This window comes from Solea senegalensis, linkage group LG3, assembly GCF_019176455.1.
Source record: "Solea senegalensis isolate Sse05_10M linkage group LG3, IFAPA_SoseM_1, whole genome shotgun sequence".
NCBI classification, from domain to species: domain Eukaryota; kingdom Metazoa; phylum Chordata; class Actinopteri; order Pleuronectiformes; family Soleidae; genus Solea; species Solea senegalensis.
In genome coordinates, this window is record NC_058023.1 from 22,405,027 (window position 1) to 22,421,859 (window position 16,833).

At 39.4% G+C, this 16,833-nt stretch overlaps 1 protein-coding gene across 3 annotated transcripts in view; it reads right to left on the reverse strand.

Annotated features, from left to right (window-relative positions):
- The window catches only part of LOC122767223 (chemokine-like protein TAFA-2), an 81,253-nt gene that overhangs the window by 11,898 nt on the left and 52,522 nt on the right, over positions 1-16,833 (reverse strand). For 2 of the 3 annotated variants that reach the window (XM_044022640.1, XM_044022641.1), the window contains one exon: positions 4,249-4,404. In XM_044022640.1, the coding sequence (XP_043878575.1) occupies positions 4,249-4,404 (156 nt within the window). The remainder of the gene's footprint in view (positions 1-4,248; positions 4,405-16,833) is intronic. The other variant, XM_044022642.1, reaches the window with a different exon arrangement.

Below are 16,833 nucleotides of genomic sequence, written 5' to 3' on the forward strand. Positions count from 1 at the left end.
TATGGAACAGTGTATATTTCTACGAAAATAAAAACATATTCATGATGCAAAATAGATCTACAGTATCAAAATCAAAAACAGAGAAATCTAAAATGAGGTAAATAACAACTGTCGTTAAAACACCAAACAAGCTTTTAAATTAATACTAAATACAAATATTTTATGTGATAATTACAACACATTTACTATTTTAAGTATTAGTATAATCTGGCATCTGTGCCTCTACCACAGATGCCAGTTTAAAGGCGGTTGTGGGGCCGTGTTTTCATCATAACATAATGTGTTGACTTGGAGCGTTCCACATCTGATTGCATCACTGAGGATGGATGTCAGGAGTAGGTCTGCACAAATCAAGGGTGAGAGCCTCATTCCAAATCTGTACAGTACGTGCTCAAAAGAGAAGAGTGGGGGGAATACACTGGTGTGCACAGGTCTTCTGTTACTCTGTCCTGTGAGGGGAAATCCTTCAGCTGCAGTGGGAACACCTTCTCCAGTCACCTCCATAATGCTACTCCATTGTACGCGCCATCATTTAAATCTGGGATATTACAGAGGTCATTATCGACGTTCCACACCTCCAGCCACCACCATTAGCGCGTCTCCTAATGAAGAGAATGGTCATTATAATCCACAAGTAACACTGGAGCCTCGCTGGAGTAAATTGCACAGAATGGATACTTTATGACACGAGGGAATCAAATTGAACCGCGCAGCCGTGCTTATAGTAAAAACTCCATCAGGTCAACTGCACACAGATGGTGGTTGTGGAACGGCAGCTATTAAAAAGCCACAAAGGTTTTTCAGTGAAATGAAATGGGAGTATTGATGACCAAACATGCATAAAGTGCATGGGATACATCTCACTTAAGTTCATTGCGCTTTTAAAACCACCACCACGGACCGAAAACATCTGGGAACATAAACATCGATTCATACTTTAATTTGTTATATTTTGTTTTATTTATTGTACCGGTAAAATTTACCTTTGAATCTTTGCGTTCACCTTGAGCTTTGTGACAGATTGTGACATTAGCAAGCGAGGAGGGGATGGGGGGTAGTACCGCAGATTGTCTCTTGTAATTTAGCCTTTGAGGGGGCACTTCCACAATTTGACACACCAGTCTACTCATTAGGGAAAGGATTACTTTCCCTGCTGATGATACATTTTTGAGGCCAATATGAGTTGAGTGGCGAAAAGATGCATGCTCATTTTCAGGGCTATCCCTTTAACACAGTTGTGCAGTGTCACTAACGCGGTTTTTGCAACAGCTTTAGAACGAAGCAGATGCCCCACATTCATTTGACAGTTATTATAAATGTTGAAACTTTAAAATTATAATGCCGCCTTAAATATTTAACTAAGCAATCCCTTGGAAAAAAAAAAAAGAAAAGTTCCTTCCCACCAACCTGGGATGGTGTTTGTCGTTGTTGCTGCTGCAGAGTCATTGTATGTGTGTGTAATGTGCAGTTTTCCTTTTCTAAAAGAAGCATTGAGCATAACTCTAATGTAAACCTTAATCCCCCAATACAACCCATGAATTAAACAGTTAATTGTGATTAATTGCATTTTAATCACACACTTTGCAATTCACATAGTACGTCTATATTAACAATGTATGTCGACTGTATATACATTCTGAAAGTTGACTGAAAGTGTCTACATGAGCTTGAATTTGAGATTTATTTTATCATTTCATATCTAAAGAAGTGCAATAAGCTTCAGTTACGGCATCATACAGACTTTATATGAGGGTTGAGCAGATTAACATGTGTAAACTGTAAAAACTGTAAAATAACACAGGCAGAGAGGGATTCTGTGCCTCAAAGAAGCAGCAGGATTACTTACTCACCGTCTCTCAGCGGCTGCACCTGTATTTATTTATTTACTTCACTTCTTGACTAAGTGATTGATCGCAGTCTTTTTTTCCCCAAAGTCACGTTAAATTCCAGTTTTTGCATCCACCACACAATTATCATCTGATGTGTTGGACTCTTACCTCGAGCTTTAACACACAAAAAAAACAAAAAACCGTTAAGCTTGGCACTTCATTAAATGATTAACACATTTACATCCGCACCAATGAGAATGTGCATGTGATGGATGCTTTCACACTTGCACTGGAAACCGGGGATTCTCTGAAGACTGGCTACATGTGCAAACGTGCGCCTAAATCAGACTGAGCTCGTGTGAGAAAACAACAGGATAAAATCCAGAATCAACAGTCAGTGAATAAGCAAGTGTATTGCAATTCCCTCATCTGGATCCTCTGGAGATTCTCTTGCTATTGTGAACATGTCTCTGTCAGACAACCTCCCACTGTCCCACTCAATTATACTGATAATATCCCATGTTTATGTCTGAAATCAACTCATTAAGACCCTTTCAGTCATATTTGTACTCAAACATGTCATATGTCTGGGGATTGATTCGTCCTCATATAAAGGAGATTGTCTTGTCCAAAGTTGAGCTAAAGGTAAATCCCTGTAGTTGGAGAAGAAAGAATAATTAAAAGGTTAAGTGCTGATCATTTTTCCTGCGATCACCCATGGCGCTTTAAACTGAAGCCAGTGGCTCACAGCTCTAATTTGCGCAAAATGTCAGTACTAAAATGTCAAGGAATAGGTCAAACATGATTGGGTCCAGAGTTTAGCCAGACTCCTGCTCTTTTCAGGACCAAAGTGAGGCAGTCACTTCAGCCAAGTCAGGGGTCTGACCCATTAGTATGCTAAGAGACCCTCTGGGTCGGTCACTGACATGACGGGTTTCAGTGAACGGCTTCACATTTAAACTTTTAGAGAGGCTCTTTGTAAGAATCCGGGCTTCAGCAGACTCTAGAAAGTGGGAAGAAAGTGTCAAGCACAGGTTATGTCATCATGAGCTATGTCTGTGTGGTAAAAAGAATGTCTTGTAAACATGCCGATCCGATCCGATACAGGACAATGAGACGGATGGCGGACAGAGAGGGGATAAGCACACCACAATCGGATCATTTCATTTTGGGTCCATGTAAAGGAATTGGAACGGATCTTTTTGAAATGAAGGAATTTTGCCCACAACTAATGACACACAACTTAAATTAAAGTGCAGAAAAGTTGTGTGACACCTTGTCATCCTCCATTAACACGATGCGGTCACTTGTACTGGGCAAAACCCAAAGAACAAAGCCTGTGGAGCTTAACTTTTGTGAGAATATGACAAGTGAAAAGCTCAGACCAAAAAAGGGAAGGGCTTTAAAAAGTAAGGGCTGTAGCATCACAGTCGACTGATCTAATGGTTGCTTGTTTGATAATTCAGTATAAGACAAAGGCTTGTGTACAAGGAGACAAAAGTGCAACATCTCTAGCCTTTCAGGGTGAATCCATGTACTGCCAAAGGGAAAGCGGCATCATTTTTCACACCTTGGATGAGGACACCTAGGGTTTCGTTTATTTAACATTATAAATCTCATTTCTTCTAGATATACTGTACATTATCCCTGCATGACTACAGTTTATTGTTTGAGAAAAACTGAAAATGAGTGTCACCATGCAAATTATGCTCAAGTCTAAAACTACTCCCAGGATATTTATCTTAGCATATTGTAAATCGACTTCTCCATGAAGCTCAGTTCTTTACTTTGATTCTTATACATTTCATAACCTCACAATGCCCATAGTTTAGCTTGTGTAAGGGATAAAAGAGAAACGTTTGGCTGTTCATTGAGATGCACGTAAAAATTAAATATGTGCAGAGTCTAATGTGCATTAAGTTCTCCTTCTTCTCTTGAATCTTTCATTGCACCTCCTGTACCTTACACAGCCTTTAAGCCCGCTGATCTGAGCACACTTTAATCCTTTTGACATTTTACAGACCAAACCAATTATATCTCCACAGTGGAGATTTACATTGAATTTATATATTTAGATTTGTAATTTTAACATTTAAATGGCTTCATCATGCTCTTATTACTGGTCTCTGTGGTATAAAATCAGTAAAAATCACATTTTCATTATAAAGATTTATGTGTAACTGCAGTTAACATAAAAGTAACTTGCTTAACTTAGAGTTACGCTTTGTTTTTCGTTACCTCTTTAGTTTGGACAACAAACTGTGCTCTTATTATATGTTGTCCCCCGGTGGCATAAGAACTTGAGATACTTATGTGATGATCTCAGCAAAACTTCTGCTGAAGATTTGTGGAAGTCTCAGCAAAAAAGAAATGGAAAATAAGGGGCTAGCCCATGAAATATTGAACTGCTGGGCCGTACCATCTACACACGACGGGGCGGCTCTGGTGGTTCCAGCCACTTGCCCGGGAAAGCAGGAGCACTTCACCGTTTGCGACCGCTCTTCAATTTTGTTCTTGTTGCAGCAGCGGTGCAGCGCCACCACCTCGCAGGTGCCTGTTCGGACATGGTGCACTGCTGGAGAAAAGACAGGAAAAGTGGAATAATCAGCAGTGCTGCAATAATTATTGCCTTAATCCCACACACACTCTGCTGGCCATGGATTGAGTCCCATAAGCATTTCTCTCTTGGGTTCCCATCGCCCGCTCTGCTCTATCTCTCTCATCTGTCTCAATAATGAAAGAATTACCAGGGAAAGCAGATGACCGAGGGTTCCTTTCAGAAGCTGCAATTTCTCTGCCTTTATATGCATATATTCTTTTTAGCATATCATTTGCAAGCGGATTAACATTTTTAGGCTGATTTCTGGTCTTCCTTATCTTTAAATATGACCATTTCATGTTGGAAATTAAAAGGATATACCCGCAATTTAATTTCCCACTGTAGGATTAACAAGAGAGAGAGATGGAGATTAAAAATAGAATCGTTAAACAGGAAGCAGCAGATCTCATGAATTTAAGTCTCAAGTCAAAAATGATGGACAATACATTTTCCCACAATGCATCCAATGAAGAACCCACTCAGTACTGTAATTCCTAAACAGTTGAAAACTGCCAGATATCGAAAGTGAAAGTTTTCTTGGAAGAGGGCACAGAAGCACACTTTGACAATTCTACAGCCATAAAATCCAAATAAATCCAGGGTTAAAGAGTCACGTCTTCATCGGAGGTGTAAACTGAGAGCTGCCACTGCCAAATTTCATTTATATGAAAATAATCATCATTATGGATAAATTCTTTAACAAACCCAATTAAATAAGTATAGAGCTGATACGCTATCGGGTATATGATATGGTCATAATGACTGGATCAGATATCGGAAAGATAACAGTAGAAAATCAGATACAGTCATCATAAATACTGCATATTGCACACTTCAATATGCACAGACTATAAAACTGAAAACAAAAATCATGTTGTGGGCAGCTTATGGATTCTTTATGGGAGCAGAACATTTGTTACACTGTGAAAGAATTATGTATGACAAATGGCTTGAAATGACTAGGTAAACATAACATAACGTACAACGCGTACCAATTAACGTGTACCAGAACTTGAGTATACTACCCATGAGGATTGGCTAACTTTTAGTTTTAAAAATAAAAATAGTTTGGTTTCCGTAGCCTCCATCTGGCACCACCATTTTGCATTCATTACAGCCTGAATTCAATTCAAACAGAGGAAGAACAGCTTTTCTTGCACGTGAAGGCCACCACACGCAGTCTGGAAAGATTAGTTGATTCCACTAAATCCCTGGACCATGTTTTACAGTGCATGACTGGTACAGTCATGTTGATATACAGTTAAGACTGGTGCTGTGCCTATTTCAAAGTATTAAGCGTTGTCGTCCCCTTTTTTTTCTAATTCAAACGTCTATTACATTCATGCATGAAAAACTTTGGAACCTGTAATTCCCACAATGCTGTGCTTTGACTTGTCACAGGCCGGTAAATGCCCATGTCTTTAAATCCCAACACTCCCTGTTCAGAACACAGATTGGGTAAGACCAAGGTAACAAGGCTATCAAACTGAAACCATATATTTCATATGGTTCCATATATTATACCACCTTTTAAGAACTTTATAACGCCTTGTTATAATTTCAAATATACAAGATATTGTTCCAGTTTCTCCACAAGCCAACGTGGTTTTTAAAAAATGATTCCTAAAAAAAAGTGAAAGTGAAGGTGAAAGAGCAGCACTGCAGTATATTTGGAAGCGCTTTCTAGATCACGCGCCGATGTTTGAATTATTTAGAGGCCGAGCTGCTCCATTCTCTTTTAATTGCATGTGTCATTGTCATGAGTTGTCCTTCTGCACAGAGTAGTCGCTCTCTGCTGAGGTAAACAATAAATCTGAAGTGACTGCATCCAACTGGTTCCTACTGGAGTGGCTCAGCTAAACCCAGTTTATTTCACATCAGAGGACGGTGAAAGTTTCCAGCTGCTTTAGCAAGTAAATTCTCAGACTAATGAAAATTGGTCGCCATGCTGCGACTTTGTAGTGTTAAATCTGACAGTAACTGTTCATTAACTGTTGATATGTAGTTTCTCATAGATCTCCGTGTTCTTTTACTAATTATAATCAAACATATGAGACAAAGCAATCGAAAATTCTTCGCACCACATGTTTTTACCGGATGTCTATGATCATTTAAAATCAGAATATACGTTCACTTAAGTTCCCAGAATAAGGGTTAGGGTTAGACCTCATCGTCACACAAATCCCATCATGCAACACTCCAAAACCAAAACAATTTGGGCAGGAAGTCGCTCTGTTCAAATCCATGGACATATATGAGCAGGCACATATACACCAGGCAACTTGTAGCTACATCGTTTGTATTCCTATAAAGATAAAATGGTGGATAGCTGTTGTTTCCCCCGGGATAGCATAACAATAGGGGACGTCATTATCCTAATCTAAACCTAAATCTTAAAGATCCTGTAAAGCAAATTCAGCATTTCTTGTCTTCACACATTATGTCCAGGATGTAATAAGACACAGAAAAGCTCTCAGACTTCATCTAGAATTCCTAAAGATGAGGAAATGAAGTAGAAGAAGAACAGAACGAAGAGCAGACTCCTGCTGTGAGGCTGCAGTACCACTGATAGAGAAGGAGGGAGACAGAGAGCAGGACTGCAGTCTAACCCGCCCTGTGTTTGTGCACAGTATGTTAATCTGTGACCAGAATGATGATAATGTCACTTCTCTCTTTATGTTAATATCCTGTACAAACCCTGTTGAACCACGACGTTCGCGGACTCGGGTCATCACTTGAGCAGGTGTAGACCACAATAGTGTGTCTCAGAGCAGAGAACGAAGCAGAATTGTCCATGATTTAAAAACCCAATTTTTAAACACTTAGTAACCAGCTTATTAAATTTGAGTGATTAAAAAGTTACTAACACATTTTCCTGTGGGGGTGACAAAGTCAGAAGTGATTATTTTTATCACTTTCCAGGGACTCTCACTGAACCCTAATAAGTCCTTTTGAAGTGGTGAGAATCTGCCAGATTAAAAAGATAGTGGGAATTAAACTGCGAGGCGCACAGAGCAGGAAAATGAAAACAGTAAGTGAGCAGAAACCGTCAGTCATTAAAAACTATTACACTCATAGTTGATGACATCAAAAATAAGGTGTTTAACGACTGACCTTTGCAACCGTGGAATGGACAGAAAACAGTGTCGTTCATCAACTGCATGCGTCAAAAAGTTAATAAGACAATGACACGGAGGTTGGCTTATGTTTTAGAACAGCCCTACACAACGCTGTCCTAATGAAAAGGATTATTGATTTAAATATCACTGGATATTTGCTGTTGTTTTTCAAAAATCTGCGACTGTGGATCTGTCTGTGGATCAGTGGCAGCGGTCTGATATTCAGCACCGAACGCCAATACTGGATCAGATCAGCCCCAAGTCCAGTTATAACAGTTACGTGATCATACAGCAAAAGCAGCAGGATGCCGACTCATGCCCAGCCCAAACATGAAAAGATATAAAAGACGTGTAGGGAGCTGCACTGCCTTCTCCGTTGGTACTGTCAGTGTCACTATAAAGGACATGATTCACACTGAGAGAGGCTGGGCTGTTTCTGGCTGGATTCAGAAGTCTGTACTTGCCTACTCATCTTTCTCTGCCAACAGAGACAGAGAGGCACTCAGTAGTGGGTGAGTTCTGCAAACCCTCAGTCCTGCTTTAATCTGCACAGCCACCGTGACACAGAGGATCTGTTCCACTCTGGACAGGCTACTGCTGCTGCTGCTGCTGCTCCTGCTCCTGCTGCTCTGCTTTCTACATCTTTGACTTTCAAAGTTTTCTAAGCCAAGTCTGGTGCCATAAAATTAGGCCACCAGAATGCAAGGGTGTCCTGGTGGCCTAGTGGTTCGAGGCCTGTCATTTACAGTGTATTCACTGCATGTTGTAACTGCATTTTTCTGCACACTGAAAAACGATCACATTAAATGTGTTCATGTGTCAAGGTCACAGAACAAAGACGACCTTTTGTTTGTTAGTGTCACCGTCGCCTTTACCTGAATGTCCAACATTTACTATGCCATATATAGGTTTAACTGTATTTAAATAAACCTTTTGGTTTGGTTTTCGTGAATGCACAACCGAACGATAGCCGGGAGATGTAGTATGTTTGCATAAATCAAAATAAAAAAATAACAAGACCAATAGGGTTTGATGCAGCTCCATGTTTTGCTCTTATGTGGAGGAAACCGAAGTTGTCCTGCATTAACCAACAGATGAGCAAGTTTTCTTGTTCATTGTTTGTTTCGTCTTCCCCGTCAGTAATTCTGGATGCAGCGCCGCCTCAGGCAAGGAAGGGAACACGTTATTCAAGAGGTTTGCTTCGTTTCACTAAAGTGCAGTGTGAAAGCAAACTCAGACCGGCTGAATGTTGCAACCCCCAACTGAAGCGAGTCCCCAATCATACTGAGTCTAAGAATGAGCCTTTTATATGTACATTAGGAAGGACCTGTGTTTTACTGTGTTTCTACAGCAGCCTCGATAGACAAACCCGGATCAAATGATCGAATGCTTTTGTGTTTTCTTTCACAAATGTGCACCGAATGCTTCTCACATGATCATTCAACTGTCATTCAACTGAGATCCAGTGTGTGAGAATTGGTGACATCTAATGGCAAAGCTGAAGCTGAAATCTACGCTAGACACATGGTAACACAAGATGACCACTTCCACAAGGCAAGAGCCTTGCCGAAACCACGTAGGAAAAGCTTAAATCATCAAAACAACTCTGAATATAAAGAAATGATACACTTATACAAGCATACTTATTTGATTTAGTGTTACATTTATGCCCATACATCCTGCTAAATGATACACACTTGAGCTTTAATGAAGGTGCATTTTCAACAAACACAGAAACATGCCACAGCTGCCCACAAAAAAAACAACCATTAACTCCCTAAATGTCCAATTATTTTTCAAACCCTTCACTCTGTATTTAAATCACTCAGTGTTTAACACCAGTTAAAGCTAAGACTTGGCACTCCAGTGTCATATATATATATATGTATATATATATATGTATATATATATATATATATTTAATATTTTCAAAATGAATGTGACTGGATTGTGTTTCACTTTAATGAGTTGTTTAGGTGATGGACTAAACTACTGCAGATATTAACACATCATACAGGTTTAATTGGAGTAAGCAGTCAAAGATACATCGTACCTACATACCTAAAAAAAAAAAAAAAAAATGTTTTTTCCTATACTCATTAATGCCGTTTTCTAAACTACATTATACAGGATGATGTCATCAGATTCCCTCTGGGGTAATTCAAAAAAGCTCTTAAGTGCATCTGGAGGAGTTGATTTGTTGAAGTATGAATTCTTATTTGTTCTTCAGAAAGAAAAGTACAATTAGGGGTTTTATTTCTTTAAAGTCATTCAGGGAGATCTTATTTCATTATAATTTTTAAATGATTGATTTTTCTTTTTGTGTTTTTTTTCTTTCTGCAGTGTGTATAATGGTACAACTGTTTAGTTGTGACTCAAGTGTGTCGTTTAAGAGTAAAAAGGAAAAGAAGAATTTGCAATTGAAGAGAATTGAGTGCAGCCTGTTCTAAAGAAAACCCCTCAGACACAGCTGCGTTGCTTTGCCTGTGGCAGTGAAGAGGGACCTTCGGAAAAATAAACAATCCTTAAATGATCCGATTTCACATTTGCACGGACTGACTCGTTGTGTGCTCGTACCACTTCAAACTACACTGTTCCCCAGGATCCACCTCAGCACAGGTGTGGCAAAGACATTCATCAACTGGCTATGTTTGAAAAATGAGATGGTCTATTTGCATCAGATTTCCAAACCCACATCCAGTGAGTCAAACATTAATCATCAATCATCTTTCCAACCGACAAATACCTTCCTTGAATATCCAACTACGGTCGTTAATGATGCTGTGCTGCAACACAACATTAGGTGGGTTTTCCATTTGCACATAAAAAAAAAAAAAAAAAACCAGAATAGAAACAGAAACGTGGAACAAATCTTGAAATATTGCATAACAGTTTTCATGCTTGAGGGAGGTGGGAAAAAAAAGACTTATCAATAGAAAGTAAATGTAAGTAAGTGCAGTGGAAACAGATTGAGGCCTCCCCCACATTAGAGGATTTTCAAATCTGACTTGATTTTAAGAAAAACATAGACCACAGACACAATGAGCGTTGTAACCAATTTTCAATATTTTCAGACTAGATGATCGGTCGAGTCACGGGACCTCACACTTAGCGTTTAATTGAGCGATTTCAGGGATTTTGATTTAACTTCAGAATATAAACAGACATGGAGGCAGGCTGTCGGCGGCGTCCGTTAATAGCTGTTGTGTGTGCCATGTTAAGTGCTGAGAGACACAAAAAACTGTGGATGAAGTCATGACTGAGAAGACGGAATCAACGAGTCTCATTGGTTATTGCGGGGTTCTCCTCACGCCCCAATCACTGTTCAGTCGTAAATGTCAAACATGTTTAATACTTACGATTTGAAATTGGGAAGACTCTGATGCGACTGTTGACGTTAAAACTGTGTCTGTTAATCCCTCACACTACAGGATAATTTGGCCAGATAATCTGTTAAAATCATCAATCAAGGGGCAGATCTGGAATGAAATCTGACCATTTATCTATGGGTGTCTATGGGTATCTAGTCATGTTATTTGTTATTATGTTAATGTTATTAATAATGTTATTCATTCAAATTTTGCCAAAGTTTGCGTCCTTTGTACACACTCATTGTCCTAGGCTCCTCCCCCTTTTATAAACGCAGGATCGGTCACTTCTTCGTCTTTCTCTCTCTACTGCTAAGAGGCTCGCCTCACTGAGCACCTCACACAGTGTCTGATTTCACTACCAGGCCACGCCCCCTGCACTGTTCCCCCCTCTCCCACACTCAGCCCTCAACCCACTTCTTGGCATCTTTCAAAATCAGGCAATGGGTGGAGTTAACTGCAGAGGAGAGGGATAATCGCCCTTACAGTAAAGTTACATGGTTACATGACTGAAACATCCCCTCGGCTTCCACGTTGGACTGCACTGGCTGATGAGAGGTGAAATGTGTGGACCGATGAGGAAATCACAACGTTCCCTGATTTCCCAAAACTAGGTCTCAATCTCTCAAAACTCATTTGAAGTTGTGACAGTCTAATATATTATGAAATGTTAAAATGATAGTGGAAATTAACTCAGGCAGTGACGTCTGAGAAGAAAGAAGACATACTTTAGACTTGCCGTCGTCTTCTACTTTATAAATGATCCTCCATTTTCCTCTTCCACTTGCTTTAGGGCAGTCTTGTCTTTTTCTTTAAAGAACTTTGCCTTTAGTGATCATTTCCATCATTCTATGTGTGTTACATCATCAAAATGTATTCACATGAATAGCAGGAATGTTGCCTACTTTTCAACAGCTACAGAGAGAATTGTTTGATCTGTTAGTAAAAAGAGAGAGAGAGAGAATAAAGTGTTTATTTTAAGTACTCAGTGGAACAGCTAAAATTGCCACCAGCTTTATGTAAAACATTGTGTGGGTGAAATCGTCTTCAGTCTTGTGACTGAAAGAGTGAGTCGAACCAGATCCTCCCATGACAGGGAATGCGAATAACCTCATGAGGGCAAAACCATGACTGAACTATAAGCGTATAGGTGGTACACAATACTTTGAGGGAAACGTAGAGAAATATGTGTTGTAACTTATTTGACTCATCTGTTTTTTTAACCAGATTCTGAATGACACTTAATTTGACAAATGTTGCTGACTAATGGCCCTTTTCCATTATGGTCCGAGCTCGCCTCACCTCGACCTCGTATAAATATTGAGATTTTAGACATTTCCCTGCTAAGTGATGGAGAATAACCCACATTTTTAGGCTTGTTAAGTCTTTTTAACTGATCTACAGTTGGGCATTATTCGTCTTGATTCTTGGGTCGAACATTTTAGACATTTCCATAGTAATTGTTGGAAATTTACCCACATTTTTAGAAGTCTGACGACATCACGCATCGTTACCTACTCAGCTCGCAGGTACTAAAACAGAGTAACTTTTGTGCATTTTTGTGTGTATCTGCGTCATTACCTCGTTTATGAAGCCCTAAAAGACCATAATAATCAGTTCAGCCACTGCTGAGAGCGCAGGGTTTGATTGTTTTCCTGAGCTCTACGAAGCGGAACGGCACTTCCATTGACTAGTTACGTCACTGGCAAATTTCACCGCTCCTCAGCAGCGCCTCCTAGTCCAGGCACTAGAGTCCGGGCACATCCGGTGACGTACTTTCAACCGTAGAAGAAGAAGAACTACTCTCGTTGTAGCTGCTGAGCTCCGTACAACCAATCTGCAGCTCAGCAGCTACAACGAGAGTAGTTCTTCTTCTTCTTCTACGGTTGAAAGTAGCAATATAAAGCAGGACACAGCACCAAACTTCACCTAGAGGAAGGAGCAGCGCCAACAATACGTATAACTGTCTTTGTGTGCTTGTTTTGTCGTTTAGCATTAGCGATACAGACTGAGCTACACGCTAAACTGCACGCTAACCATGCTATGGCAGCTTTAAGCTTTTCTAGATTCTAGAAGCAGCGCACCTAGCGTAGTCTTTATTGTCTCTATCAACAGATTATGCATGTGAACCTAAATAATCGGTTCCCATAGACACGATTTTAGGCCTTCTGATTTCTAGTTGCTCAAATCACATTTGAACAGGCTTTGGTTGCTCGCATGTAAATGCTCCATATGGAGAGAAAAAAAGAGGCGGAATACATTGGTGGAACTGCAGCATTACAAATGTGTCTGTTTTCATGTAGCGATAGCTGCCAAGATAAATTAGATGCTGCTGTGAAAAAACGTCTTAGATGTTGTCTTTCAACTCTAGGATTGAAAAACAGCAAAGATAGCTTGGATATCCTCTGCCCACACTGGAATCCCCCAAATATTGTCTGTTTCCAGAGGCTAATTCATCATCAGTTGGTAGAGCCAGTAGGCTCTGAGATTGCCTCCTGTGTAAAATCCCCACACTGGGCCCCAACTTTGGCCCCAGTCACATGACTGTTCTCATATAAGCGATTTCTCTCCCTGTATACATGTTTGCCTGTGAGAACGACACAGTCCTTTTAATGAGTCTGACTGTTAAGACGTCTGGTATTAACATATTTGAGTGTGTGTCTGTGTTAGTGACTGCTACCCACACTGCTGTAACAGGAAATAAGATTTTTCACAAGTTGTAGGCCAGAATGCTACCTTCAAATGACGTTTTGGGATGCTTTCAGGTCTCTGCGTTCACGCAAGTGTATAGAGCTGTTTGCATGTGACAGGATCACTCAGGATGGATGTTAATCCCAGGTTTGAATGAGATCTATCAGACGCTGCTTCATTTTTACCAGCCACTTGTTCTTCTCGAGTGAATCCCTTGAACCGGAGTTACTTTCAGTACAAGATTTCTGTCTGTTGCGGTGTGGAAATCACCCTGCTTGAGAAACTGAATTGGTTATTCTCTGGAGACAGTGGAAACTGTGAATAATACATAATTTGTATAATTCATGAGGCTGTTGTGACTGGTAATGCAGTCATAGCTTTGCTTCGGCGTTGTGTGCAGCCCAAACCTTCACCTCTCATACAAGGAGATTATCTTTGACGAGGAGTGTAATTCCCTTTGAACAAACCTACATAATGATGTGCATAGCATTTGTTAATAGCGATGAACAGTTTTCCCTTCTTTTTTTCCCTCTGCACTTTGTAGACAGACACGCGAGGAACTGCTTTGATCAAAGCACAATCATTCAGCCACAATTCCCAATCAGATTCAAGGAGCCAAAGTCGATGAAACTGAGGATTTATTGTCATACATGACACTGGGATCCTTTAGTGTCTCTGACTGTTAGTTACTGTTCTCTCAAGGGAGAACACAGAGTTTTTCTTTTCTTAGCGAGATGTGTTTTTTTTAATACATATGCTTCATTTTTATTACAAAGTGCAGTAAATCTGAGGCGCAGAGCAGGCTCCAATCGTCCGTGCGTACAATAACACAGGATGTAGTGCGAGGCAGACGCCAAGGTCGTAATACGTCATTGCAACATTTACGCCTGTAAAGATGCACCGTAAACTGAAACTACATCTGTGCCTCCTTGGTGATGCATGTCTAAACATACAGAGGACGAATCATTTAATAAAAGCATTTTATTCCATTCAGGTTCATGTTTGGATTTTGGGCAGTTTTGGGCCACGGTTTTTCGGTTCAGTTCGGTTTTTATTTTTTGCACATTAAGGAGAAGAAAACATTTGAAATGTCCAAATGTGAGTTTTGTATTGTACAAAAGTAACATGTGATGACTCAGGAATAGCAGTTTTCACAACATAAAGAGCAAATTCAATATTATATATATCTATATATATATTTATTTATATATATATACACATATATATATATAGATATATATATATAAAAGCCACATTGTTTATGGTTTCATACCAAGTGTCTGAACTTTATATGAAATTGAAATTCTCCTAATCTCCCTAAATATTTGGCTCTGAACTTCCCATATAGCTTTTGTTATTTCTTTGTGTTTGTCTGAATTTGTATGAAAGTGAACTTGAGTCCAACTCCTTCCTCGTTCCTGCCACTCGCTGTTCTCTGCTGACACTCACGTTGTTTTGTTTGGCTTCCGTTACGTTTCCATCACCCCCTGAACGCTGCGCGTCGTGTCATTCGTATCGTGACAGTTAATTAATTAGTTGGACAGCAAGTGCTGCGTTCATGAACGTGGGAAAAAATAAGTCACGTATAAACACAGTTGCGCACACAATCCAATCCATGCAGAATCTATTTATAGAGACTGTAAACACACATTTAATTCCCCCGAAATGTTGCAGTTTACACCCCTAGTATAAAAGGTCTATGTTTAAACTGCGTTACAAAAGTCTAGTGGAGATGTTACTTTTCTGATGAAGTCATTTTATTAGTTGATATTTTATGGAACTGACTCATTCTGTCGTTTTACTTAAACCTGCAGTGGCTTATTGTTGTTGGTGTTGTAATTGTTATAACTGCCAGAGTTTGACTTTGTGAACAGAAACAATGTCCCGAAAACAGGTTGTGTCAAGCAAAACTATCAGACCTGACAGAGAGAGTGGCAGGCAAAGAATAGAAGCATTTATCCTGCAAAACATTCAACAGCTGTAGGCTTTTTGAACAGTAGTATTGACTTTTTCAGTCATACTATAATAAAAAATAGTTTACTAATATGTATATACTATATATACTAATAATTTAATAACATACTTTTTGTAAAAACAAGATTACAAAGTGCTTCATAAATAAAAGGACAGCTAACAAAACATGTAAAAATACACTAGTGTAAAAAAAAAAACAAATCAAAGCAATAACAAAGACATGCGAAATTTCAAATGAGCTCAAATCAGGAAAGGCAATACCATTAAAGTAGGTTTTAAGCATTGATTTAAAGGAAACTACTGACTTTGCCTGCCAATTTTCTTCTGGCAGCGAGTTCCAGAGTCTCGGTGCTCTGATTTCAACGTGTGTCTGTGTGTGTGTGTGTGTGTGTGTGTGCCCTTAAAAACTATTAGTCAAACTAAGATATGCTGGTGTTTAAGCTTGTTGTGTTGTACGATATCATGCTGTATAATCTTATTGAGGGCAATGTACTTGACTTTTGTCTAATTTATCTCATTTCTATGTCATCATTTCTGGTGTGATCAGTTTTTATTCACTTGTCTGGAGAATGTTTACATCTTCATGCCGGTCTGTATTAATGTTTTGTGTTTCTACTAATGTGTGAGGTTGTTCTAGTAGTGTTCAACAACAGATTTTGAGTTCCATGTGTTACATTTAATCATTTTACACGTTGCACCTTCTGTCGCCGCACCATTGTATCCCGATGGAGACTGTTTAAGTCAAAACACGTTGGTTTTTACCAAGATGGCCTATCCATGACTTTTTATTTGTCTAATAAGATTGCCCTGAAATTCCTGTCTGGCTGCACAATCACTCGTCTTTTATTTGTATTAGACTGCTGGCTCTATCCTTGAAAAGCACCAGATTATTTTATTTTATTTTTTTCATCTTTTTAAATTTACTGTTTGTTTTTCCTTGACCCAATGCAGCACTTAAATTCCGTCTATTATCGCTGTTCTGAATGCAAGTGGGTGTGAACAAGGACAGTACGGAAGGTCATTTCAAAGACCGACTACTACACAGTAGATGCAAATTAGGAGTAAATCAGATGTCCTCGCAGCTTGTGAGCCAAGCTGGCCTGGGACTGACTTCTCTCTCTGCTCAGAATGACTGTACCAACACTTGTTCATTATTGTGTTGTAACCATCCACTGCATTGAAAGACAGACTCCTTGGCTCTATGGCAGTATCGTTTGTTAAACACTTCTTCATAAATCAGAGCTAAATAAGCT